Consider the following 24,987-nt stretch of genomic DNA (forward strand, 5'->3'; position numbering starts at 1 on the left):
AGTGAAGCCTCTGCGTGGAGTGGCTCCCTCAGGCCCGGAACTGGGACATTAGGACCCCTGCCCTTTGGGGCAGAAGCAGGCCTTACTCCCTGGACACCTCTCCTCTCTCCATACTCCCATCCCTGGAGGACTGTGTCATGGCAGTAACATTAAGAGCAGCGATTTGTCAAGCACCTATAGTATGACAGGCATAGTACCAGATATTCTACCTTCATTCTTTCCTTTCATACACTTGACAATCCTACAAGGTAAACAATAGTCCTATTTAAACATAATGCAGCTATGAGTCAGAGATGTTCCGTGACTTGCCCAAGGTCACACAGCCAGTAAGGAGCCAGGCATCTCAGGTTTGCAGCTAGTTCTTTGAATCCCAAGCACTGCAAGTTTTCCACCAGATACAAGGCCTCTCCAGGGCGGGCCCTGGCCGAGAATGTGCCTCCCGGGGTGCTGCCGTGTGGGACTCTGGCCTGTCAGGGAGAGTTATAGTCCAACGGGGGTGCGGGGAGGCTCCTGGCAGAGCCTGGTCTTTGATGGGGGAGCCCAGCTTTGATCTCTTTTTGAAGTCCTGGCCTCTGGAACCAGCAGCTTCAGCGGGGAGAGCTCAGGAAGGGAGATGAAAGGGCAGGAGAAGCCAGGCTGGGAGAGAGACGGGCGGGCGTGGGGGGGCCCGTGAGGAGCCGGGAGGGAGAAACAGATGTGTGGGTGAGAACCGAGCAAGGCAACTGGTAAAAGAGAGAGTGAGTGGCTGGTGGGGAAGTGGGTCGGGGAAAGGAAACGTTGTGGGGGACAGAGGGACCGGCCAGGCCCAGGGGCGGGGAAAGGGAAAGGGCTTAGTGTGCCGGGGGCATGGGAGAGAGTGTCCTGGTGGGGGGCAGGGGTCGGGCCATGGGGCCTCAGCTGCCAGCCTCTTCTGCTCGGGACTCTGGGCTCTGAGTGAGCCCGTGCAGTGGAGCCCACCTGCCCCTCGCCCCCAGTCCCTCTCCTCCCAGGGAGGCATCTCTCTCTCCGGCAGGTTCTGCCATGAGCTGATTGTTGTTGAATGGCCCGGAGGTTCTAACAAGTGTCTGGCCAAGGCCTCACTGAAGGCATCCAGTGGCCCGAGGGATGGGGTGAGGGGGAAGCGAGGAGCTCACATTCCCTGGGGTCCGAGGCCCAGGCCTGCCACGGGGGGGGGAGGGTCTGCCCGCGTGGCCGCACACCTGTTCCCGTCTGACATCCGAGTTCTTCCTGTGGGACTGCAGCAAGCAGGCAAGTGGGGACACATGGTAAGAGGCCGGCCCCCTTCCTCTCCACGGAGCCCTGAGCTCAGAGCCCGGCCCGGCCCCGCCCCCCGTGCCTTACTCTGCACCCTGACCCCCACACTGCCCAGGTTCCCCAGAAGCTGCCAAGTCCTTGTGGCTTCTCTCCTGTCCTGGGCCCCCTGGCCCAGCACCTTTTCAGACCCCACCAGAGGGCCTCCCTAGGGCCTGGGTGGCGCCCCTCTGCTCTGCCTGCAGTGGGAACATTTAGTGAGGCGGAGGGTAGGGGCCAAGTGAAAGCCCATCAGGGGGGCAGCAGAGCCCCTCCCTGCCTGGGTTTGGGCCAGGAGCGCCCAGGATTATACCCACTCCAACTCCAGTATTACAGAGATGCCGGGAGGGTTTCCAAATTAGGATTTATAGGATTAATGGCTCTTTTCTGGCCCCCGCCCCCAGCCTGTCTCCCTTGCTACAAGCTTCACACCCTCCTCCCAGGGGCCCAGACCTCACAAGAAGGCAGTAGCCAAGAATGCTTCCCTTGGTTCTGGGGGCCAGGGGGCCAGGAACCCCCGCCCTGGCACCAGCCCCTTCCTCATGCCTGTAGATCCCTTCCTGGGCCAGTAGAGCACAGGTGGGAGTAGGGACAAGACGGGTTCTGGTGCCAGGCCTCCAGGGTGGCTGTGCAGGAGCCTTGGGGGAGGACCTGCATCCCTGGGGGGCTTCAGTCCTCCAAACCTCACGGGGATTTGAGGCGAAGTGACATTCTGCCCGTAGAGGTGCTTGGGGGATGAAGTGTGCTGGAGGACGGAGGTGGAGGACAGCTGTGGGATGTGGGGGAGCAGGATCCTGGCCCTTCTTGGGCCTCAGAACCTCTGATTCTGGTTTCTCAGTTTGAAGGGTCTTCAGCCTCCTCCAACCCCCCAGGGAGGCTCACATGTTTGCTGAAGCCCCTCTGACCTCACCATCTCCCTGAATCAGCATCTGGGGTCTCTGCTTTGTGGCCTCCACCTAACTCCAGGACCCAGCCTGGCGGTGGGTGGGTGGGTGGGTGGGGGGCTGGGGTTGGAAGGGCCTGAAGCTCGGAGGGCCTGAGCTGTCCACTGTGCTGGGAGCCCCTTGGCAGTGACCTGGCCTCGCCCCTCTCTGAACCCCAAGCCCTTAACACTGTGCCTGGCACAGAGCGATGCTCAGTTAGGGTCAGTCGAATCAAACTGTTCAACTGAGCCGAGGGACATTAGGAGGAAATGTGGGCTGGCAGCCTTGACCCTGGGGTTCCTGTGGTTAGAAAATACAGTGGAGCACCCAGGTGCCTAGGCCGTGATGCGGGAAGTGAGGCCGCTGCTGGGACAGGTGTGTGCCCAGGGGAGCCACAGAAGGATAAGTGGGGACCATTGGAGCAGGAAGGAGCCCTAGAGATTATTGGGTCCAACCCCTTGTCTCACCAGTGGGGAAACTTAGGCTCTGAAGTGATGTGCTCAAGGTAACATGGTAAATTAGTGGCAGAAGTGAGACCACATTCAAGACCTCTGGGCTCCTGGTCCCGTTTCCTTTTCCTGCACCTGTCTGGCCCTGCCCGACCACCCTCCCCCTTTCAACAGCCAAGGGCCACAACTCTGCCTCAGCTGGGGCATTTGCACTGCTGGGAAGAAAGGGGAGCCCACAGAGCAGGAGGTGGAGGGCAGAGCGTACCTGTCGTCCGGAGGCAGGGGTGGGCAGCTAGGGGTCATGTACTAGGGTGGGCTCAGCTGGGTGGCGGCACATTCCACAACCTCTCCAGGCCCCAGCATGGTGGGCCCTGGCCCTGGCATGAGTTCCAGGGCTGAGGCATCCAGCTCTGCACAGTGAACATCGGTGTCCTTTAGGCCGGAGTTCTAGAATGAGGCAGAAGGGAGAGATGGCAGGAGTGGGCGAGGGTTTAAGGCCGGGGACAAAGTGTGTCAGGGCCAGGCATCAGGCCCAGATGAGGAGGTGTGGGGGGAGGATGTACATGAAGGAGAAAGCGAGCCATGGAGGATTGTGGGGTAGAGAGGGCGAGAGAGAACCAGACAGGAAGTCAGTCAACAACAACAGAAAAACAGGGGTTTGGCAAAGGTGTTTAGAAATTTGACCACGAAGCATTTACAGGCCCTGCCAAGTTGTGTTCCCATAGACCCCTAGGGGCTCTGGGCAGGGGGTGGGCAGGGGCAGGGTGGGACCCCACTGTACTCGGCTCTCAGAGATGGTTGGGGCCAACCCTCCATTTTGCAGAGGGAAGAGACCGAGGCCCGGGGGTGGGAGGTGACCTGCCGGGGGTCACAGGCGAATTGCTGGCAGAGTGGCAGGGGCATGGGCTGGAACTGGGGGCCGGAAGACCCGGCTTTGAGTTTTAGCTGAGCCCCTGGCTACGTGAGTGATCACCGCCACTGCAACTCAGGGCTCCGGCTCCCACTGCAGCTCCTCGGAGGCCCGGGTGACTTCTGACTCTTGGTTTGATTTGGAAATGATGGACCCAGCAGTCCTCTGAGGGCGCGCGGCCGCTAGCTCTCCCGGTGACTCCCGCGGTGGCTGCGCCAAGCCCCTCTCCCTCGCTGACTTTCGGTTTGCCCTTCAGCAAAGGGAGAGGGTGCTAGGTGACCTCCGGGGCCCTGCCAGCCCTAAGCTCTGGAGCTTCCCTCACAAGCTCCTCCTGGGCTGAGGCTGACGTTTAGGCAGACAGGTGATCCTGTCTGCAGACAGGGGCGGAGGGAGAGATGTCCCGGGTCAGGAAGGCAGGAGGCTGGGGACCAGGGCGAGGGCTCTCCGTGATGGGAGGCAGACCTCTGTGGCCTGGGCTAGCGCCCCCTCTTCCCCTTGGCAGGGCTCCCTGTGTGGCAAGGAGGGCCAAGTGTCCTCATTTCAGTGTCTTTCAGCAACACCCATCCCATGCCCATCAGTGCCCATGGTCAGGGGCACAGTGCAGGGCTAAGATTAGAGCCATTAGCTCCTGATTGCTCAGAAGTGAAACTCGCACCCTGACACCTTTCTGTCCTCAGCCCCTGGGCTTCCAAGCCTGCCTTGGAGGTGAGGGTGAAGGAAACACCTCCTTTCCAGAAGGAAGGAGCCCGGGGTGGGAGGGGAGTGGGGGAACAAAAGGAAGGGGACGGACCAGGCAGGAGGTCGGGCTCCCATGCCCTGGAGCATGTGTGAGGCCAGCAGAGGGCTGGGCAGGTGGGCGCAAGGCAGGGAACAGGTCCCTGGAGGCAGCCCAGACTCACCTTGTGCCCCCGCGTCCCTGTGGCAGGAGCTGGATGGCGGCAGCTGAGCTCCCCCAGGACAGGAAGGCACTGCCACCCTGGGACGGAGCGGAGGCCACCCCCCCGGGGCAGGGCCCTGCACACTGTGTCCTCATTCCACACACCAGCGCTGTGGCAAGATGCATGGACCTCACCGCTTTCCTTCGCCATCATCATGAGGATGCCTGGGGCCTGGTGTTTCAGGTGAATAGGAGGCCGGGGGCTGCCAGACGCTATGGGTTCCCACTGGTGACTTGCTGAGAGACCATCAGTGCCCAGACAACTTGTCTACAGGTTCTTCCTAACCGAGTGCCAATGTGTAAAGCAACCCTGGCCCTGCCTCCCCAGAGGTCTGGGAGATTGGGGGTGATGGCTGGGGACCCTCTCTAACCAGGTGTGTGGAGGTGAGTTCTCCAATTCATTCTACAGGACCCAAATGGGGGTTGGGGGTGCTGCCCTGGGAGCCTGGGGTGCTGCCTTCAGACAGATCCTCAGAGATGGGAAAACTAGTGACCTGAGACCCCTGCTTGGAGTGGGGGAGGACTTGCTGATAGGGCAGGGGGCCAGCACCTTTAGGCCACACGTGTCCCTGGCCCTGAGTACCAGCTTTGCTTGGGCGCTGGCCCCTGTCTCATCCCAGCAGGTACACCCCTCCCAGCTCAGGTCCAGGGAACTGGTGGAAGTCGCACTCCGAGTTGGCCCCTAGCAAGCTCAACCGTCCACTCCATCCAAGGACATCCATGCCCTGCAGTCCCCATGGTCCTGTTTTGCCTGTAGCTGCAGCAGCCGTGGGAATGGACTGCTCAGCTCCGCTGCAGGGGGCACTGCTGCCCACCAGCCTGGCTGCCGCGCAGCCGGATCCATCACGGCACCCGCAGGGACCACACTCCGCTTGGCTGCTCCCGCCGATGACCGAGCGCCGTGAGGTCTAGTGTAGATGGGCTCCCGCGGGAAGGACTCCCATAAGGAGCCACCGGCCCCACGGGCCTGGCCGTAGTTTCCACAGAGCTGCGCCGTGGTCTAAGGTTCTCCCACATGCTTCTTCTCTCCCCTCCCCTCTCCTTTCTCAGGGCCAGAGCTGAGTTGCGACAGGCCTGTCCCTGTCCCCCACTCTCTGTAGCCCTTTAACCTTCACAGACGTTTCCCCCAGTGAAGGGCTTGTACATCGAATCTTGTCTTGCTCTCCTCCTGGGGGCCTTGCAAACTGACACAAGCGATACCAGGAATGGTTTGAGAAAGTAGGCGGTAAAAGGGGAAGAGGATCTGGGCCTGGCTCACTCACTGCCTGGCGGCAAGGAGGACCCTCCCCGGGAGGAAAACAGGGCATGGAGAGCCCCTGGCACACTGCGGCGGGCCAGTGGGGCTGCTTCACCAGGGGGGGCCCGGAGAACATCCTGGAGGGGGTGCGCTCTTTCAGGCTTGGAGATTGAGGCCCTCAAGATGTGCAGGAAACAAGGCCAGAGGGGGCTGATCATTGTTCGGTTACACTGGCACTTAGAGGGATAATGAGAAAGTGAGGGCCCTGTGCCTGTGTGGCTGACGGCAGCCTGACCTGCTGCCCCTGACCCGCCACAGCATGTGTGCTGAGACCAGATCCCCCGGCTGCTCCCACCAAGGGCCAAACATGACAGGGAGGTGGACCAGGTCCATTTCCGTGGGACGCGGGACCCCTTCAACAGCACTGGTTCCAGAACTCTCTGTGGCTCCAGACTTGTAGAACGTGTGCTGCCATCTGAGACTCTTCCTGCCTGACCCTCCTTCCTTCCTTGCGTCCTTCCCATGTGTCAGACCTGCACACGGGTCCAGCGTCCCCTACTACGCCTGCTCCCTCCTTGATCCCTTACAGGCGTCCCCCAGTGACTGCAAGTCTAACCCCATCTGGGCATGTCCTTCCCGAGAGACCTGAACTGATGCAATGGCTTCAGAACTCCATCCCTCCAAAGGTCATTGTGTCCAGTCCTCTGCTTCTAGCCTGGGCTGTCTTGTCTTTAAAAGACTGAGGAGATGGAAATTCCTCTCCTTAAAGATAAGGTGAGGTCTCCTCCTGCCTCCCCTAGCTTTGGGTCCTCTGGAAGTTCCCCCTGAGATCTAGCCTAGAGCCACCCGGCCCTTCAAATGGTACATGCCACCTGAGTGGGCTCCCAGCCCAGAAACCTCAACAGAAATTGAGGGCTGGGCCGCAGCCCTAGTGCTGTTGGGTATGTGGGCAGCATGGGGCCTGGGCCCGCCCGGGCTGGAGGCCTGGATGAGCCTGTCGCTGCAGGCCCCCCAGCCCCCCTGCAGCCTTCCCTCTCCCTCCCAGCCCTGCCTCGGTGCTCTGCCGGCTCCCTCTCACTGCTTGTTGGAAAGGAGAACGGATGGCAGCATCAATGATGTGCCTCGTATACAAGCTGCACCGCCAGCAAACCTGAGCCCTGGGGATAAATCCTCTCCTGGCCCCGGAACTGCTCTGCAAGCCAAAAGGCACACTTGCCTTGGCAATGACACCAGCACCTCCAGGACGTGAGGCGACCTCCTTACACCTCCCTGAGAGCCGTTCTCACGTGCACCCACCTACCCCGATGCCTGATCACGTGGCCCCTGGGTCAGGACACAGAGTGTTCCCATCACTGGCCACTCCTGCCCATGGCTGTGGGCAGAGGTCGGCTCATTCCCCTCCTTGTCCCAAGTGGTCATGTTGCGTCTCCTAACGCATGAGCTCAGCCTGGGCTTCTGTCAGTCCATTAGGAGCAGAGGCCGGGAGGTGGGGGACAGGGTCGAGCTGTGCACTGGGGCCTGGGGCTTGTGTGAGCCAATATGGGGTTGGGGGGTGGGGGGCCTGGGTGGGGAGCCCGAGGTGCTGCGGCTGCCCTTCAGCTGGAGCTGCCAGGCTTGGCCTGGCTCCTCCCGTGCCCCCAGGGAGGGCTGTGCATGCCAGGCTGAGGGGGCAGCAGACTAAAGGAGGGGCGAGGAGTCGTTAGTGGGGATTAGGGCCAGCGGCAGCTGTCCCGTTCCGTCACAGCGGTTTGATTCCGAGCCTGGGCCCACTCTTCAGGGACCCCATTAGAGGCTTCCGAGACTTTCCAAATCGCTAACTTCTCATCTCACCTCTGCCGCCAGGGCCTCAGGCCCCTCCCTGCCTCACCCCTGCCCATTTCCCCTCTGCTGTCCTCCCCCCTTGTCCTTGTACCCAGGGTACTGACAGAGTCACTGGCTCTGGACTTGGGTCTGTGCTGAGGGAGGGGCTGATTTGGAGAATCCTGAATGGGGCATGCTTTGTCCTTTGTGGAAACATCAGGGTCTGTGCACCCCCTCCCACCTCGCCAGCTCTCAGGCCTGGGAATAACGCTCTTTCTCACCGTGCTGGGCAGGGGTGGGTGACTCTGCCTTTCTTCAAGCCTCCTGGGGGCTCCTCTGCTGTCAGGTAGACTCCCCACAGGTCTGGCCACCTATGTGGCCACTGTGTGGTTAGGGCCTGGAGTTGGGGGCCGGAGGCCCAGGGCTTTGAGTGATCTTTCCCTAATTACATGCTGAGTGATCTCAGGCAAGCCTCTTAACTCCGCTGAGCCTCGGTTTCCTCATCTACAAGATGGGGCCAAAACAGGCCTTATCACAAAGATTGTTGTGGGGATTAAACAGAATAGTGTTTGGAAAGTCTCAGCAATGTGCCGGGCAGACATGTGCAGCACTGCCATTATGATCACTCCAGTCAGAGCTGGCAGGGCCCTGCGGTGCCACCTGGGATGCAAGAGTGTGTGGGCACCCCAGAGGGGAAGGGGTTGTCCAGCCCCTGCCCAAAGGAATGGACTCAGCGTCCACAGTGAGTTCCAGCTCACTTCCAGTCTCTAGGTTGGTTGAGGAATAATAAATGGCTGATGGTCTTCTTACCCCCCTGCACAGAATCAGAAGGTGGGGGCTGGGCTGGTCTTCTGGGCTGGGCACCCTGGGATGGGAATGCTACCTCCCCCACGGCAGGATTTGGCATCTCAAGATGGGTTCACGTTGGCACTTCCAGCTGGGAGGGAGGATGGCTGTGCTGTGGAGACAAAGGCCTGGCTTTCCCGCCCCTGCCAAGGAAGAATGTGTTATCTCTGGGCCCAGGCGGTCTGGCCTGGGTCTCTGGCCTGGCACCGTCTGGGTGCCACCCCAGCCCCCAAGTCTGATGAAAGGCATGGGCTATGGGTAGAGGTGGCAGCCATTCAAGTGGACGCTAGCCCTCTGATCGGCTGGTGAAGGGCCAGGAGGTGGGGCTGAAGCAGCTCTCTGGTGGCTGTTGGCAGGACTGGGGACTAGCGTGCAGGGTACAGAGCTGGAGGGCGGTGCTTGGGGAGAGAGAGCTGGGCATCGGGTGGGGGCTCTGCCTCCCTTAAGCCCCATCCTCCTGCTCTGGTGTGTCAGCGTCCAGGGCCCACCCTGCCCAGGGTACCTGCAGTGGTGCGACCATGAGGGACCTCCCCAGACCTCCCTGCTCTGGCTCCTCTGCTTCCCGTCCCGCTGGGCTCGTGGCCGGGCTTGGTGGGGCTGGGCTGCGGGCAGTGCCCTCACGGGTCAGTGGCCCTTACCGCGGGGCAGTAGAAGGGCGAGGTCCCCGGACCACAGTAGAGGGGCTGCAGGGGCAGCCGCCACAGTTCCTCCTCCGCCTGCTGCCGCTGATCCTTCCCCGGCTCCAGGTGGAGAATCTGGAAGGGAGCGGGGTGAGCGGCAGCACAGACTCTTCTGCGCGCCCTCCTGTCCTCAGCCCCTGGGACACCTGACTGGGACTCCCCTCCTCTGTTCCCACGCGCCTGCGTCCTGGCATTCACCACCCTGGTGCCATTGGGGCGGCACCAGTGCAGCCGATCCTCCAGCTTTGCAGGCTCTACCCGTGGCCAGCACTGGGTCAGGCATCTGCTGGGGCTCAATGATTTCCTTTTAATGAATGAATGAATGAACTAAGGTGGAGGAAGAGGTTCCCCCGGGGGCCCTGGGTAGGGAGAGCCCTAGTGTGTCATTTCTCAGGGCTGGGGAGGGGGATGCCTGGGAACTGGCCAAGGCCAGCCATGGGCTGGGGACCGTTGGGCGACCCTTGCAGGTGGGAGGTCTCTGCCTTCAGGGGCCATTTTTCCTCCCTGCCGCTTTGTCCCCGGACTCAGGCCCACCTGGATGTCTTCAGGTGCAGGGTGGCTCTGCCTGCTGGGAGGAGGCTCCAGCTTCTGGGAGGCAGGCAGCACAGTCCTGAGGGGACAGAATGAGTCTCACATGGGGGTCTCTGCCCCAGTCACCTGACGGTTAATGGGACGCTGAGCCCCACTCACAGAGACGGCCCTCGGGGCTCTGCTCCCAGGGGCAGTGGCCAGAACTTGGGGCGTGGTTACTCAGCCCGGTGAACACGCCTCTCCCATCTTCCCAGGTGTCTCTGCCTGCAGCCCAGCCCAGGCCGGCCTGCCCCTCCCTCCAGCCCGGGTAGGGGAACCGTGTGCGTCTAGCTTGGGAGGCAAAAGGAAATCAGAGGAGGCCCACGGGCCCTCACCTGAGCCCAAGACCAGCGTGAAGGGAATGAGGCCTCAGGTACAAAGCTTATGGGGCACCAAAGCCTTAGTCAGCACGATAGGTAACACTTTAATGCAGTACTAAAAGAATTAAAATGAATGCAAAAATCCATGATGAACAAAAGATCAACATTTTAAGTAAAGACAGGATCAGTAATAGTGCCATGCCACTCCATACTGGAGCATGAGGCAAAAGGAAAAATCAGTAACACTAATGCTGGCTTTATGTAAAATGTTGGTGTTTTGTTCATTGTGGATCTTTTAAAATACTGAATTGAAACATTATTTATGGTGGTGACCAAAGGTTTTGGCATCCTGTTAAACTTCGTGCCCGAGATGAGTGCCCCACTGACCTTCCCCTCGTCTGGGTCCTGCCCTCACCCCTTGTCAGGGGCTGGGAGAAGGTACACATGTGTAAGGTATTTAATCTCTGTGCCTCAAGTTTCCACATCTGTCAGCCATGGACTGGAACCCCACACCTACTTCTCAGAGTTGCTGAGAGGATGCTCGCATCTCTGCAGACGCTTGCAGCATGGGGCACACAGCAGCGCCCCTGAGGGAAGCTCTTCCCACCCCTCCTGCCTCACAGGTGGCAGGACGGAATGAGGTGGGGTAGCACTGAGTCTTCCAGGTGTTTCAGCAGGGAGCCTGTGGGGGTGCCCAGTGGGAGCAGAGACGGGGAGTTTGGGGGGGAAACAGCTGGGCTTGCCAACACTCACCCGCCACCGCCCACCTCCAGCTGGGTCTTCTGCTGCCAGTGATACAGAAAAAAGACGGCAAGAGCCGCACTGAGAATCAGGGTCATGGCCACCGCGCCTGCCAGGAAGCTGGCTGCACTTCCTGGCCCCCGCTGGGGCAGGGGCTTTTCTGGAACCAAGACACCCAGGTAGGGAATGAGAGAGAGAGAGAGAGAGAACTCATGGAGTCAGAGAAGTGGGGAAGAAGTCACAGGATCAGACCTAAGGCAGGGCCCTGCCCTAGCCCCCCTCCCCATTTCCTTCCAGCTCTGCGAGGGGCTGTCGCAGTTTGCTGGGGGAGGCAGACCTCATTCTCTGGCACCCAGGGCCCTATAGCTCCAGACTGTTCTGATCTTGGGATCTGGTGTGTGGAGGTGAGGGTGGGGGTTGGGGAATGAAGTCAGGGAGAAGGGTGCTCAGAGATAGGGGTACCCATCCCCTCATTCCTGGCCCTGCAGGGAAGATTCCTGCTGTGGAGTTTAATTTCCTTCCCCTCCCTACCCAATGAGATGAGCAAATGAACTAATTGGTGCTTTGCCCTCCCAGCTCAGGAGAGAGCAACGGTGGGGAGGGGACAGTGGGAACCATGAGGCCGGGTGGAGAACCTCTGCAGGGAAAACAAATCGTGCAGTGTTAAAGCTGAAAACCCCAGAGGGCCGGCGTCTAAGCTCACCTTCTGGCTGGACCCACCTGGTCATTGCCCAGGCCGATTGGCCTCAGTGGGGAAGGGGCTGGAGTCCCAGCACCCTCTCTCACCTCGCTCTATGGTGGGTGGGGCACATCACCCAATCTCTCTTGGCGTTGGAAAGAAAGAGGCCTGGAAGTTTGTGAAGCTTTGTTTCAACAATTTCTCTGTCTGATCTGGAGCCACTGGCTGTCCCCGAAAACAAGCACATCATGAGGCTGCCGGCACGGAGCCTGTGGCCAGGGACACGTGATCCTTTGTGGCTGGCCCCGCTGGCCCGGGTGTGGATGGTGCCCGGCCTCTCCCTTTCCTCCCTCTGCTGGGCTCTGTTTCTCACCTAGGAACGTTATAGCACCCAGGCAGGAAGGGACTGGGGAGAAGATCATACATCCTCCCTTCCCTCCTTCCTCCCCACACCCTATTACATATAATTAAACACAGAGAGCACCTGAATAGAGAGGCTAAATTGCAGTTTGCAATAAACATCACGGAGCCAATTTTCCTAGAGTGGAATTGACAAGCACCTGCCTCTCTCTACTCCATCCCAGTGCCCTGAAGGAGGGGGTGTCTGGCAGAGACCCCAGCACCCGCCTGGCTCCTAGTGAGTCTGCAGCTCCTCTCTGGCCGGGCTCCTGACAGCAGTCAGAAGGAGGACCTTGCAAAGGCTGTGGTCCAGCACCTGTCTGTCCACAGGTGGTGGCCCGTGGCCCTACTGGGACGACAGCGTCCGCATGTGTGTATCCCAGGGACCCCCGGACCCTGGACTCCTCCTTGGACTCTTGACCCTCCACCGGCTCAGGCTCTCCTCTCCCTCTGAAGGCCTCTTCCGCTGGGAGACTACGACCCACTAAACAAGCCTTGTCCCCTTTTCTCTAAATCTTAGAGTCTTGGCGCCCACCATAACCTCCTTCTTGGTCTCTCTTCTCTGTCCTTGGGCCTTCGTGCTTCCACTCCTGCAAACTTCCAACTCTGCTCCTCCTCTGGTTTAGCGAGCATTTATCGCGATCCGGGACTCCAGGCCCTGTTCTGGCTCTAGGCAGCGGAGACGTAAGGCACAGACCTGCCCAGGAACCACACGCTTTCCGGCCCACCTCCCTTCTGCCTCCTGGGCAGCTCGCGGCCGTGGCCGCTCCTCCCCGGCTCCGTGGCCACCGCCCTGGTCCTCATCGCCAGCGTCACCTGAGCTGCTCCAACAGCCTCGCTAGCCTCCTTGACCCCAGTGTCGTCCCCTCCAAGCTGTTCTCCACCCTTGGGCCTGGGTGATCTTTCTAAATGCGTCTGATCAGGCCATGACCGTGTTTAAGATCTTCCAAGTTGTCCTCAGGGCCCTTGGCGTCTGAGGCTTCGAGACCCTTGAGGACCCTGCTCCTTCTGGAGGAAGGTGCTCTTTGCTCTGCCCGCCACATGCAGCCAGCCTGGCCAACTCCCAGTCCCCTGCTCCCTCTCCTCATTCTCAGGAGGACCTACTGTCTCTACCAGTCTTTCTTTCCTGTTTCCTTGTTGTCAGGCCGACCCAGCCTCTGGGTTCAACCTGCGCTGCTTCTTCTCGAGGAACCTCCCTCCTTCCTCTGTGGAGTGGGTGGTATTACTCCTGTTTTAATGCCACTGTGAGCACATCCCTGGCGAGCTGGTGTCTGCCTCCCTGGTCCCTGGCACAGCACCCGGTGTGCAGGAAGTGCTTGGCAAGCGTTGATGAATCAGTGAATGTTGGCTGACTGCGGAGGGTGGGTCTGGAGGCCCACCTAGCCTCTGGATCTCACCGTCCACCAGGGGATGCCGAGTCCGCAGCACCTCGGAGCTGGACCTGGGAATTCTGTGTCTGTGAATGCAGCCCAGACCGTTGTCCCTAGGCTGGCATTTCAAAGGGCTGGGGTGGGGGTGGAGGCAGGAGGGATGTGAACAAAGGTGCCTAAGTCCACAGACTCCCTCTGGCTCACGGGGCTCAGGTGCCAGCTCAGCGAGCCGGCCCCGTGTGGATGCCTGCCCCGCCATCCCCAGCCTCAGCTCCCTGCTTCTAGGTGATCACCGTTAGGGGCTCCCACCCACCACCCCCGCAGGGACTCCGGGGCCCCTTCAGCAAGAGAGGGAGGCAGCTGTCTTTATAAGGGGCCTTATATCATTAGCAATAATATATGACAAATGAGCATGTGAATGCTTTCGTGTGGGCATTAGGGAAATCAAGGGCCAAAAAGGGTGGGATGCTGGGGGCAGGGCAGATCACTGGGGTTTTGTTCTCTCCAAATTGTTCTCCATGCCTTGTCCACCTGAAGGGTCCCACCCTGGTGGGAGAGATACTAGTGGAGGGCAGATGAGAAATGGGGACAAGGGGAGGGGAGACCAGGAGGAGAAATCACCTGCGGCCTGGGGAATGGCAGGCGCTGTGCTGGGTGCCTCTGCTGATCTGGGGTTTCTTTGATCCTTACATCGAGTCTGCACAATTAGATAATGTCACTCCCAATGAGCAAAATGAGGCTCAGAGAAGTTAAGTGATTTGCCCAAGGTCACCCAGCTAGTCAGTGGCAGAGTAGATGGTGGAACCTGCATCTGTGTGATGTCCCCTGGTCAAGCTGTGGGGTCTTCTCAGCAGGCCTGGTCCCTCACATGGCACGGAGCTGCCATCCCCCCGACCCTTACCAGACACTTCGCTACATACGCCCTGGCCCCCGCTTGCTTGTTTCCGAGACTCCCCTTGACAGCTGTGAGGTGGGGGCTTGGAGCTGGCCCCAGCTGGAGCCCTGGCGCTGAGCCCTCAGACAGTCTCTGGTTACACCGGGACGAATCTGTTCCCCAGCCCCAGCTCCACAGGCTTTAGGGCCAGACCAGCCACTGGCAGGCAGCCGGGCTGGCCAGCGTGGGAGTACGGGGCCTGGGAGGGCCAGACTGAGGCTGGGAGGGGTCTCTGGGGCACCTCCTGGGGGGCAGGCCCGTGCTGGTCTGAGGTGGCCCCTGCGGGCCTCATTCTACTGAGGCGCTCAGAGAGATAAGGCCATCTGTCCAAAGTCCCGCGGCCAGGAGCGCCGCAGCCAGACTGGGCCCAGGGCGGCTTCGGAGGTTCCCCTTTTCCCTATGGTGTCAGCAGGGCCTGGTCTCTTTGTGTCCCAGGAGCCTGCACCTGTCCTGGCTCAGACCCTCAGGAGGGCCTCTGACCAGTTCCTCCCTGCCTGTCTCTGGGGTCACACCAGGGACGCCCCTAAGCCTCAGTGCTGTCACCTCTCCTATCCCTCAGACTGAGACAGAGGAATCCCCAGGTCGGAGGTGAACACAGCCCTGGGCTCCTGTCCTGGGGGCTCTGCAGGCCAGGGGATGGTGAAGGGCTTCCTGGCTCTTCCGGGACCAGATCTGCCCACTCCCCTGAGGCCCCAGCGTGGGGGGTGTGAGGAGCTCTGGGGTCTGCTTCTCCCCGGCACCCCTGCTCTCAGCCAGGCCTCCGTGGTGCTGTTCCCCAGCCTTGCTCCGTGGTGGGAAGGGAACCCAGACACCCTGCTTCACAGCATGTTCACTTGCCCTATCCACTGCCCCTCCTTTAGGTCAAGAAACAGCATGTCCCGAACCCAGGACCCATCCGCTGGTGGTGGGGAGCTTCTGACTGCACAGGCCGGTGCCCCGCGGAGGCTGGAGCTGGGGACAGTGAAGGGCAGTAGGGCTTCTGGCCTGGCCCTCTGCCCCCGGAGACCAGCAGTGCTCTCCCCAGGGCCTTGTGGCCTCAGCTTTGCCCCAAGCCCCTGGCCTAGCCCCACACCCCTTCCCCACATCTGGCCGTGCCCTCTGGCTGGCTCCAGCTCGCTGCACCTCTGTCTCTTTGGTTTCAATTCTTTCTTCCCAGGACACCAAGCTGTGTGGCTGCTGTGCCATCACACTTGGGGATGGTGGGAATCTCCTCTCCCCTCGCCCAGGAGTGGACATATCCCTCTCCTGCCCAGTTCAACCCATATGGGCAGTTTCCTCCGACCCAGTGTAGTGAGGGACCCACCTGGAGGCCTGGAACCGCTGCAGCCAGCCAAGGATGACCTGGCCAGCATGACTTGTGGGTTCAGCCAGGCGTCTGCCTTCTTCTTCCCTTGGGCTCCAGGGCCAGGAGGCCGGGCCCTCTGGCCTCCAGCCTGAGGCAGCCCTGGGCTGGCACTGGGGCTGAAGGTCCTGGGAGTCTGCTGGCTACCTCTTCCCTAGGGTGGGCCCCTGGCCACTCTCTCTGCCCTGGGCTGGGTTGCATTCCAGCTTTGTATCTGCCCTGGTGTGTTAGTATTAATGCAAAGAGCCTTTTCTTGTCAGCCACAGAGGTTGCGCTGGTTCTGAAGTCAGGGGAGGTCCTTTTGCCATGACCGTCTTCGGGCCTCCTAGAAGGGCTCTGCAGTCCTGCCCTCTTCTCTCCCTTGCCCCTGACTTCATTTCATTTGTCTAGAGCAGACATAAATCATGGAAAGTGCTTAGCACATAGTCAATATGTAATAAATGATTGCTATTTTTGTTATTAGCTATCCAATAATGTAAATTAATGGTGGTGATGAAGTTGCTGATGACGGTGATGTTGGGGCTGATGATATTGGCAATGATATTCGTGCTCCTCTGCTTCCTGGAAGCTTGGCTTCTCTGCCTAAACTAGCACCCTGGGCCAAATTACACCTGTGACCACATTATTGCAATATTAGTGTTATCTTACATGTGCTTTTACTTAAATTATCTCACTTGATGCCCCATCCCTTTGCCTCTGTTGACAGGTAACTGGTAACCTCTGTTGGTGGGTAACTGGAGGCTCAGAGAAGTTTAGAAAAATGCTCAAGATCGCACAGCTTACTGACAATGAGCTGGGAACCCAGGCGACCCAGTCCTCAGGGCAGTACTTATAATGGCCTCCATGGGAACCCGGCCTGGGTCCATTTTTATGTCCCCAGTTGCCTGTCTCCCAGTTCTTCTGCAGAGGAAGACAGGCTACCTCTGTTTTGAGTCTGTCCCTTAGCTGTATGATCTTGGACAAGTCACTCAAAGCCTCTGAGCCTCAGGGTCCGATATGTAAAAATGGGAATAACCCAGAGCTGTTGCCAGGTGTGAGTGAGGTGGCGCAGTCAGGGGCCTGAGCACAGTGCGTGTGCCCTGTCAGGGCTCAGCATGCCTTGGGCCTGGCTCCGTGGTGGGACCCTGCTCTGACCCTGCCTGTGGCCTCTCTCATCTCTGCCCTTGGCTTCCCCTAGTCCCTTGCCAGTCACGATCCACAAACCCCAACATGGCTAGGCCTGTGCTGGCCTCGGGACAGGGGACAGGGCATTCTCATCTGCGTCTGTGTGTGTGTGTGTATCTATGACACTCCTTGGCGACGGTTGAGGGCAGTCACTTCCCACTTTGCACATGGCGTCCTGACATCTGGAATGCTGCCCCCAAGATCACCAGCCCTCCCGGCCCCTCCTCTGAGCAGTTCACACCTTGAGTTATCGTTAGGACAAAAAAGGAACGCGAAGAGGCTAACTTCCCCAGAAGCTCGCCCCTCACCCCTCGCCCCTTGCTCCTTGCCACTGGGTTTGTTCTCTGAGGCCCATCTAAGGTCAGGCCCAGCTGGAGGGAGTTACTGGGATTTCATGCACATTCCTGGGGGGAGAGGGATGATCTCTCTGTTGAGGACCCTACTAGCAGGGACACGACCCCCAGCTCTCTCTGAGGAAGGGGGATGAGTGAGGGGTAGCACCCAGACAGCTGGGGCGGGCTGGAGGCACGGGGAAGCCGTTTATCTGTCACATACCCTGCGGGCCAGCCGCTCCCTTCCACCCCTTCTGGGCACCCCCTTCTCACTCCGCACCAGCTCCTAACACTTCCCACCCCATAAAGCAGGGCAGCTGCAGCCCCAGTCTTCGAACATCACTAGAATTATTAATATTCTAACATTAAAGTACAGCATGATGGGGAGGGAAGTGCTCCCTGCCTGGATGATGGTGGCGGGGCTGGCAGTGTGTTTAGGAGCTCTGGATTCTCTCAGAACACTTAGATCCTCCTTTGTCACCACCCCCTGCTGCCCCTGGGGCCACTGTCCAGCACCCAGCAGGAGACCTGGGCAGAGCCAGCGGCCCCAGACTCTGTACCCACAGAAACCAAACCTCACCGGCCTGGGGGCAGAGGTGCCGAGCCTCAGCCCTTCCCATTCCCAGCCGCTGGGCGCTATGCAGCGACTCCCACACTGATGGGGCCTAGGGTGGGAATTCCCAAGGATCTGGGTGGCCCCGAGGGGTCCCCTCTCTCTGCTAGCCTGGTAGGGGCTCTCCAAGGACAGCCTGCCTTTCCAGGGCCGGGGGTAAGGGGGTATGAGAGACAATGGCAGTAAGGTGGTCAAGGGTGAGTGACCCTGCCTCCCTGTGGCAGGGTGCAGAGAGGTGAGGTCAAGGCCGGCTGACACAGTCCCTAGGCATCTGGGAGCAGAACCGAGACGTGGTCTGGGTGATGTAGTGGGAGGAGGAGAATGGCCCACTGCGGCCTCCCCACCTCAGCTTGCACTCTGGCCACCCTCGGAGCCCCCCGGCACCTGTTTTGGGGACCCATCACTCCCATCTGCATCTTGGTGGTGCCCAAGGAGACCCTCACCTGCCCCACAAACCCCAGGACTTCCCCTGCATGTTTTTTGGGGGGTGGCCTGGGGAGGGGATACACCTCCACTCTTCCAGTCTCTTCTGGTCACGTCTTAATAGGCTCTGGCTTTGGGGGGGTCCTCAAAAGCCCCCCACGTCCGCCCCTGCCAGCCTGAACTTCTTGTCGTGACAGTTACTGCCCACGGGAACGAGTCATTCTCCACTTTAGTTCATGTGGGACAAGATGAGCATTTTTTGAACCAAATGTTATTAGGAAAATAAGAACAGGAACTACAAAAGCACAGGAGTGGCTGGGTTCATGGAGAACCTATTTCTTCTCCTAATATAATTTGCTATCCGGCTAGATGCGCCAGAAACCTCTGAAGTTGGGCACTGCCAGTAGGAAGCTGGGGCTGCCCTGTTAGGAAGTGAGCTTCCTGCTATTGGAGGTATTCTAGCAGGGCCTTGCTGGCTCCTTGGTGCGGCCTTGACAGGTCATCATGCTTTGATGATCCTTTACGTCCACACAGAGCTCCAGGGTTACAAAGGGCTGTCACGTGCTGTCCTCTGCCTTCACTTGAAGCCTGGGAATTAGGCCTGGATTAATGTCACTGGGTGAGAAAATGAGGCGTGCCCACAGGAGAGAAGTGCGCCTCCCAAAGTCACCTGGAGGCAGGCACTGCACCCGCTGGGAGTCCCATCCTGAGCCCCCTGGTGCAGAGCTGTTTCAGCTTGAGGGGAGCCCGTCCCCAGCAGCTTGCCGCTCCCGGGCTGGCCCGCATTTGCAGGGCACTTAGGCCCTGGCCAGATGGGAGTCTGCAGAGAATGGGCCCTCAGCAGGGAGAGGGGAAGCATCAGCTGGACAGTCCTGGGGCTCCAGAGGCTTCCAGGAGGAGTAGGTTGGGGAGAGGACCCAAAAAGGCTACAATTCCTAAGGCAAAGGCCAGAAGTTGAGGGGCTGGCTGTCTCCCTGGGGTCGACGGGAGTTGGTGGGCTAGCTGTCTGTCCATCGCAGGCAGAGGGCCCTCTGTCATCCCAGGGCCACACTCCATGGCGTCTCCTATAGAAAATCCCCCAAACCAGGTATATATCGAGAGTAACCTCAGCACCTTCTGGGAGAAGCTGAAATGAGAGGGGATGGACGTGCGTACGTTGAAAATGTGATTACAGTGAAATGCGGTGGCTCTTCTCCGGGCTTTGCCAAGGTGGAAGGCAAAGCCACCCCCTCAGGAGGAGGTCTGGTTTTAAGACGGGGCAGGTCAGGGGTAAACTCCAACACCCTAAGGGGTGTGGAAGACTTGGGGGGTCTGGAGGACTTCAGGACCCGGCACATCCGGAAGAAGAGCTGGGTGGCTCTGTCCTGGCAACTTCACTGAGCAGCACCGAGCTCAGCAAGATGTTGGATTCATTGGTGGGCTCCTCGCACGCACACTGAGGGGGAAACAACCACACCAAGGGGAATGGGGACCCCTGGACTCCGGGTGCTTCTGGGGAGAAATGCTGGAAGCGGCCTGGTTTGGACTGGGGGTGAGCCTTCGGGCGGGGGTGGGGGGGCAGTGTGGAGATGCATGCCCTGTGCGCAGGCCTGTGCCTCTCACATGCCCCTCACTGCTGCCCTGCAACAATCACCAGGCTGGTGAGAGGCAATGTGGTGACTGAACCTGGGCCCAAACGGGACCCACGCGCCAGCGTTTGCTCATGTCTAGGCTGCGCTTTGAGATTCCTGAGCGCCGCCTCAAATGAGACAGTGTATATTCAGTGTGTTTAGTAAATTACAGGCCATCATAAAGCCGTGAGCCATGGTGGCATTTTGTTTCTTTTTAATGGGAGGTTCGGTATAGTGCAAAGAGCACTTGGCTTGGAGTCAAAAAGCCTCGGTCCAAGGTGTCTGCTTACCACCTGTGTGACTCTGGGCAAACGCTGAGCACCCCAGAGCGTCAGCTTGATCACCAGCCAGGAGGGCTGGGAGGACCTGCCTGCCGCTGCCCTCCCCAGCTGGCTGTGAGAATCCTGGGCTGCAGAGGTTCCCTTCCTGCAGCCCATGGGGCCTGGCCAAGTCTAGTAGACCCCGCAAATATTTACATAGAGATCCTCTTGGACACTGGGTGTTCTAGAGCTCTTCCAGGGCACCTCTGCTGTACAGTCATCTCTGATACCAGCTTTTCCAGGAACTCTTTCCCCATAAGCACCGGCTGCCCTTGATGACCATCTGATACCAAACGTGGTTCCTGCAAGCTCGGTCGTACCCTGCCTGGGGCACTTGCTGCTTTGTGGGTGTACTGAAACCTGTATCAGGCCCAGGATCCCCAGTGAGGCAGGCTGCTGTGACCTCTCTCCCAGCTCTCCTCCTGCCCGTTGCAGGACGTGGCTCAGCCCTTTCAGGCTCTGGTTGCAGGCAGTGGGCAGAATGTTACAGTGGTTGGAGGCATGACCTCTGAGACCTGACTACCTGGGTTTGAAGCCCGGCTCCCCACCAGCTAACTCTGACTTGGGACAGCTCTCTTCATTCCCCTGTGTCTTGGGATAATGGCGATAATAATTTTTACCTCCCAAGGCTAGAGCAGAGATTTAATATTGTAAAATACTTTGAACAGCGCCTGGCACTTAGTGACATTGTAAGTCTTAGCTATTATTAAAAGGTCTTGGGTCACATTGTAATTTCCAAACATTATATAAACATAAGGAATTCTCAGGGACTCAATTTCTCCATTTGAGGGCTGGGGCAAGTGATCTTTCAGGTTTTAATGGCCTGTAATTCTAAAGTAGGTAGATGAGTGTCTTGCTTGGGATTTGAGTGTGTTGTGTCATCAGGGCAAAATACTGGGGCCAGGGGTGCAGCACCCAAAGGCCCAGGCTTTGGAAGGAAGAACCTGCTTTTCCTGCTTGCTGGGAGGTGATAGCCCAAAACACACTAGAGAAGGTGGCAGATGTTGGCTGGTGAGCCTTTCCAATGGGGGGGCCTCCATGCTGTCTTCACCCAGAGCCTGCAGGAAGGCCAGTACCGACCAGTGGGGGCCCCGCTCCCATGTGTGGCTGGGATGCCCCCTGAAAGAGCTGCATGTGAGGGACCTAAACTTTTCTTTGATTGCAACCCCAGGTCTTCCCAGGTGAGCCTGTCTGAAGGAAAAGCCATGATCTCTCTTGGGCGCCTGGACTCCCCCAGCCCTGGCACTCCTTAAGTGCACCATCAGAGGAGACACGGGCAGCCCACTGCCACCGTGGTCTTTCCTGTGGGGACCCTTCCCTGCTCAGCTCATTAGGGGCTTGTATCTGTGCCGTTAGCATGGCAGATGCTTCACTTTCCTGCAGAGGAGGGCCGGGTGGGTGCTCTCACCAGTGAGGGGAGTGAGAACGGCCCGACGGGCTGCTGCCCACCCTCCCGCACACTGGCACAGCTGTGGCAAGGCAGACTCCTCTGGAAGCTGTCCCAGGCCACCATCCCCCCAGGCACCTGCTCTCAGGATCAACCGCAGCAGACAGAGGCGATGGAACGGCGTCGCGACTCATCACTGGCGGGCCTGCCGAGGAGCTCTGGGGAACCCGCTCCCTTACCCCACTCTGTCTCTGGCAACAGCCCAGGAGAGGCTGTCCAGCTCGCCGCTCCCAGGCTCTCTGTTCTGTATGCAGAGAGTCATGGAATCGGAGGCAAAGGGCCTTGTTAGAGGTCACCCAGTGAGAAGTGGAAGCAAGCCCAGCCTCTAACTCCTAGTCCAGGTCTCTTTCCAGCATGTTGTTACCTGCCTCCCACCTGCTGCCCAGCTCTGACCAACGGCCTGCCCCCTCAGCCCCATTACAGTCATCAGTGGAAACCCCATCTGATGTGGGTGTGGGTCACTGTCCCTTGCTGTTCTTGTGAATCCCAGGAAATCTGAATTGCTTCGGACTCCATCTGGGGAGCAGAGGAAGGGTCCCCAGCAAACCCCACCCAGCATGGTCAAAGTGGCCTGCAGGAGCTCATGGTAGCCACAGGCATTCCTCTGTGTTTTGTGTCGGGATTCTAGTTTCCTGGCTCCTGGCCTGCCCTTCCTGCCACACGGCAGCAGGACTGCTCCAGAACCCCCCACCCCCCTCCTGTGGACCTACCCATTCTGTCCCCATCTCCCCAGTGCCTCCTAGGCCCCCCAAACCTGGCCTAGGGGGAATGGCAGCTAGCTGGAGAGATGCTACCTCCTCTTCCTGGGATGCATGACAACAGGTTTTCAAACATTCCCTTTTTATTTTTTATGTCTAGAACCCTTTCAAAGGGTCTCAGGCCATGTTCCATGCTCAGAAAAGGCAAGAAGCAGGCTGCAGGGTAGGTGGCTCTGGAGGCGTTCCTGGGGTGCAGGGCTTTGGGGTTATGAGTGTGTCTGTCCCTCTGGAGGCCCTGTTTCTCTCTTTTGTCCCCAGCCTGGTCCTCCGGGGCTTGTGTACCTTCAGGTTGAGCTCACTTATAAACTGTGTGTATTTAGACAGACCTGCTTACATTGGCTAATGCTCCCTTTAACTCCCTGAGAGTTTGGCTCAACTGTTCTTGGGATGTTCCACTATGGCATTAGTCTTTGAGAATAAGTTTAAATACAACATTTGATTTTTCAAAAAAAAAAAAAAAGTTGCAGGTGATAATCGTATGAAAAAGGGCTTGCCATCCTTGGCCATCAGGGAAATGCAAATGACAATCACAGTGGGAAATCATTATGCCCTTGGCAGGATGGCTAAAGCTCAAAGGAGAGATGACAACAGGGATGGGCAAGGAAGTGGTGTAAATTAGAATTCTCATGTACAGTTGATCCCTGAACAACACGGTTTGAAACGTGTGGGTCCACTTACATGTAGGATTTTTTTCAGTAAACATATTGGAAAGTATTTGGGGGATTTGCAATAATTAAAAAAAAACATTTTCTTTTCTCTAGCTTACTTCATTGTAAGAATACAGTATATGATACATGTAACATACAAACTATGTGTTTATAGACTGTTTATATTATTGATAAGGGTTCCAAGCAACAGTGGGTTGTTAGTTAAGCTTTTGGGGAGTCAGAAGTTATATGCAGTTGTTTGACTTTGCAGGGATTTGGCACCCCTGACCCCTGTGCTATTCTACGGTCAATTGTACTCCTGATGGGGGCACAAATTGGCACAGTCACTTTGGGAAGCTGTTTGGCTGTATCTGCTAATCCTAATTTTACTCTCAGACATACACCAAACAGCAATGAGTGTTATGTGCTCCAAAGTTACATACAAGAAAGATTGTAGCAACTCTACATATAATTGTCCAAACTGGAAATAACACACATATCCACTGATGACAAAATACAGGAGTACAGTGTGGCATATACACCCAGTGGAGTATTACTGGTGTCATACTGAGAGAAAGAGGCCAGGTACACAAGGAGGTGCTCACTGGGTATGATTCCGTTTATGTGATGCTCCCTGGGAGGGGACTGAGTGAGCCTCTGCATCTCCATGGGGCATGGTGTTTACGTGTCGTAGTATCCTTAAAACATGTACGTTTTACTTTGTGTATGGAATTCCTCAAAAAAATTTAAAGCTAAAAAAAACAAAGTGCTAAAATTTTACACAGAATTGTGGTGAGTAAAATAGACAAAGGTTGAGCCACCTCAGGTGGCTCCTGAGGCACTTCCGGGCATGAAACCCTGGTGGACACGCCGAAAGCCTTTGCCCTGGAGGGAACAGGGCCTCATGTTCCTGCAGCTGGCCCCAGCCCCCCACCGCACAGGGGTGGCCCAGGGCAGGGGTCCCTACCAGGGCCATGCCCCTGAGGGGCACATCGCAGCTCCGTGCCTCTGTCCCTCCCACAGCTGGTAGGTTGGGCAGAGGGGTGCAGACTGGGGAGGAAGAAACCGAAGGGATGGTGGTCACCACCTAGCCAGGAAGGTGCAGAGCTGGGCTCCTACCTGGGGTGGCAAGTGTCATGAGACCTGATGTTTCCGTGCCAGGTTCCCCACTGCAGTGGGATGCTTAGGACAGATACTCACTGGTGAAAATCACAGTAAGAGATAATGCTGTCCTAGCTTAACTCAACTGAGCATTCACTCCATTCCAGGCATTGTGTTAAAGTACTTTACAAAGCTACACTTCCCCTTTAATCCCTCCAGCAGCCCTCTGAGGAAGGTGCCACTACTACCTGCTTTACAAACGACTCGCTCTATGTACAGCTGTCTTCATTCATCCCAGCAGTCTGTTCACACGGACTGGGGAGTAGAGCTCAGGGAAGGCAAGCCACTTGCATAAGGTCCACACAGCTGATAAATGGTAGAAATAAGGGTTGAATCAAGGTTGGATGGACCCTCAAGCCCTGCCTCTTTCCTTTCACCAGGTTTTCAACAAATGTCTGCTCTGAACTAAATTAATGATAGAATCAGCATCTAAAAGGAACACAAGAGGGTAAGATGTTGACTCTGATCATTAAGAAAACAGCAGAGATACATGACAATCACATTTAGGGAAAAACAGCCCAAGTATGGGGTGAGAGAGACCTGCTTAGAGGTAGCACACATGAAAAAGACTCAAAGATATACTTGTCCAGGTATCTACCCACCCACCCAAAAATTTAACTGCCAGGAATTGAGCCTCTCTGGGTCCCACTATGAGGTCAGTTGGGTTGGCCGTGTCTGCGGTGCAGGAGGGCTAGGCCAGGTTCAGCAAGGACATGCAGATAAGCCTCTGCACCCCACTCCCCACCTTGCTGGTTGTATCAGTTCCAGTATCTTATCCCTGGATCTCAGAATGCAAGTTTGTTTTTCAGAACTAGCTGGGGTAACTTGGATTTAAAAAAGGACAATTTGTTAGAGCAGTTTTAGGTTCACTAAATTTTATAAAAATTGAGTGGAAGGTACAGATATTTCCCCTTAACCTGAGCCCATATATGCACAGCCTCCCCTATTATCAAAATCCCACACCAGAGCGGTAAGTTTGTTACAATTAAGGAATTTCTACTGACACATTATGACCACCCAAAGTCCACAGGTAGCTGGAACTTTCGATGTGGGTCTGAGAGCTTGTCCTGTGCCGGGCATTGTGA

At 57.8% G+C, this 24,987-nt stretch overlaps 2 protein-coding genes across 2 annotated transcripts in view; one reads left to right on the top strand and one right to left on the bottom strand.

The window, feature by feature from the left end:
* The window catches only part of CBL (Cbl proto-oncogene), a 377,716-nt gene that overhangs the window by 350,301 nt on the left and 2,428 nt on the right, over positions 1–24,987 (top strand). The window lies entirely within an intron of this gene.
* The window catches only part of NECTIN1 (nectin cell adhesion molecule 1), an 84,729-nt gene continuing 68,751 nt past the window's right edge, over positions 9,010–24,987 (bottom strand). The window contains exons 6-8 of the mRNA XM_057491153.1: positions 10,716–10,863; positions 9,607–9,682; positions 9,010–9,147 (exon numbers count right to left, since the gene is read on the bottom strand). Coding sequence (XP_057347136.1) covers positions 9,010–9,147; positions 9,607–9,682; positions 10,716–10,863 — 362 coding nt within the window. The remainder of the gene's footprint in view (positions 9,148–9,606; positions 9,683–10,715; positions 10,864–24,987) is intronic.

The sequence above is a fragment of the Manis pentadactyla genome, chromosome 13, assembly GCF_030020395.1.
Source record: "Manis pentadactyla isolate mManPen7 chromosome 13, mManPen7.hap1, whole genome shotgun sequence".
Lineage (NCBI taxonomy): Eukaryota > Metazoa > Chordata > Mammalia > Pholidota > Manidae > Manis > Manis pentadactyla.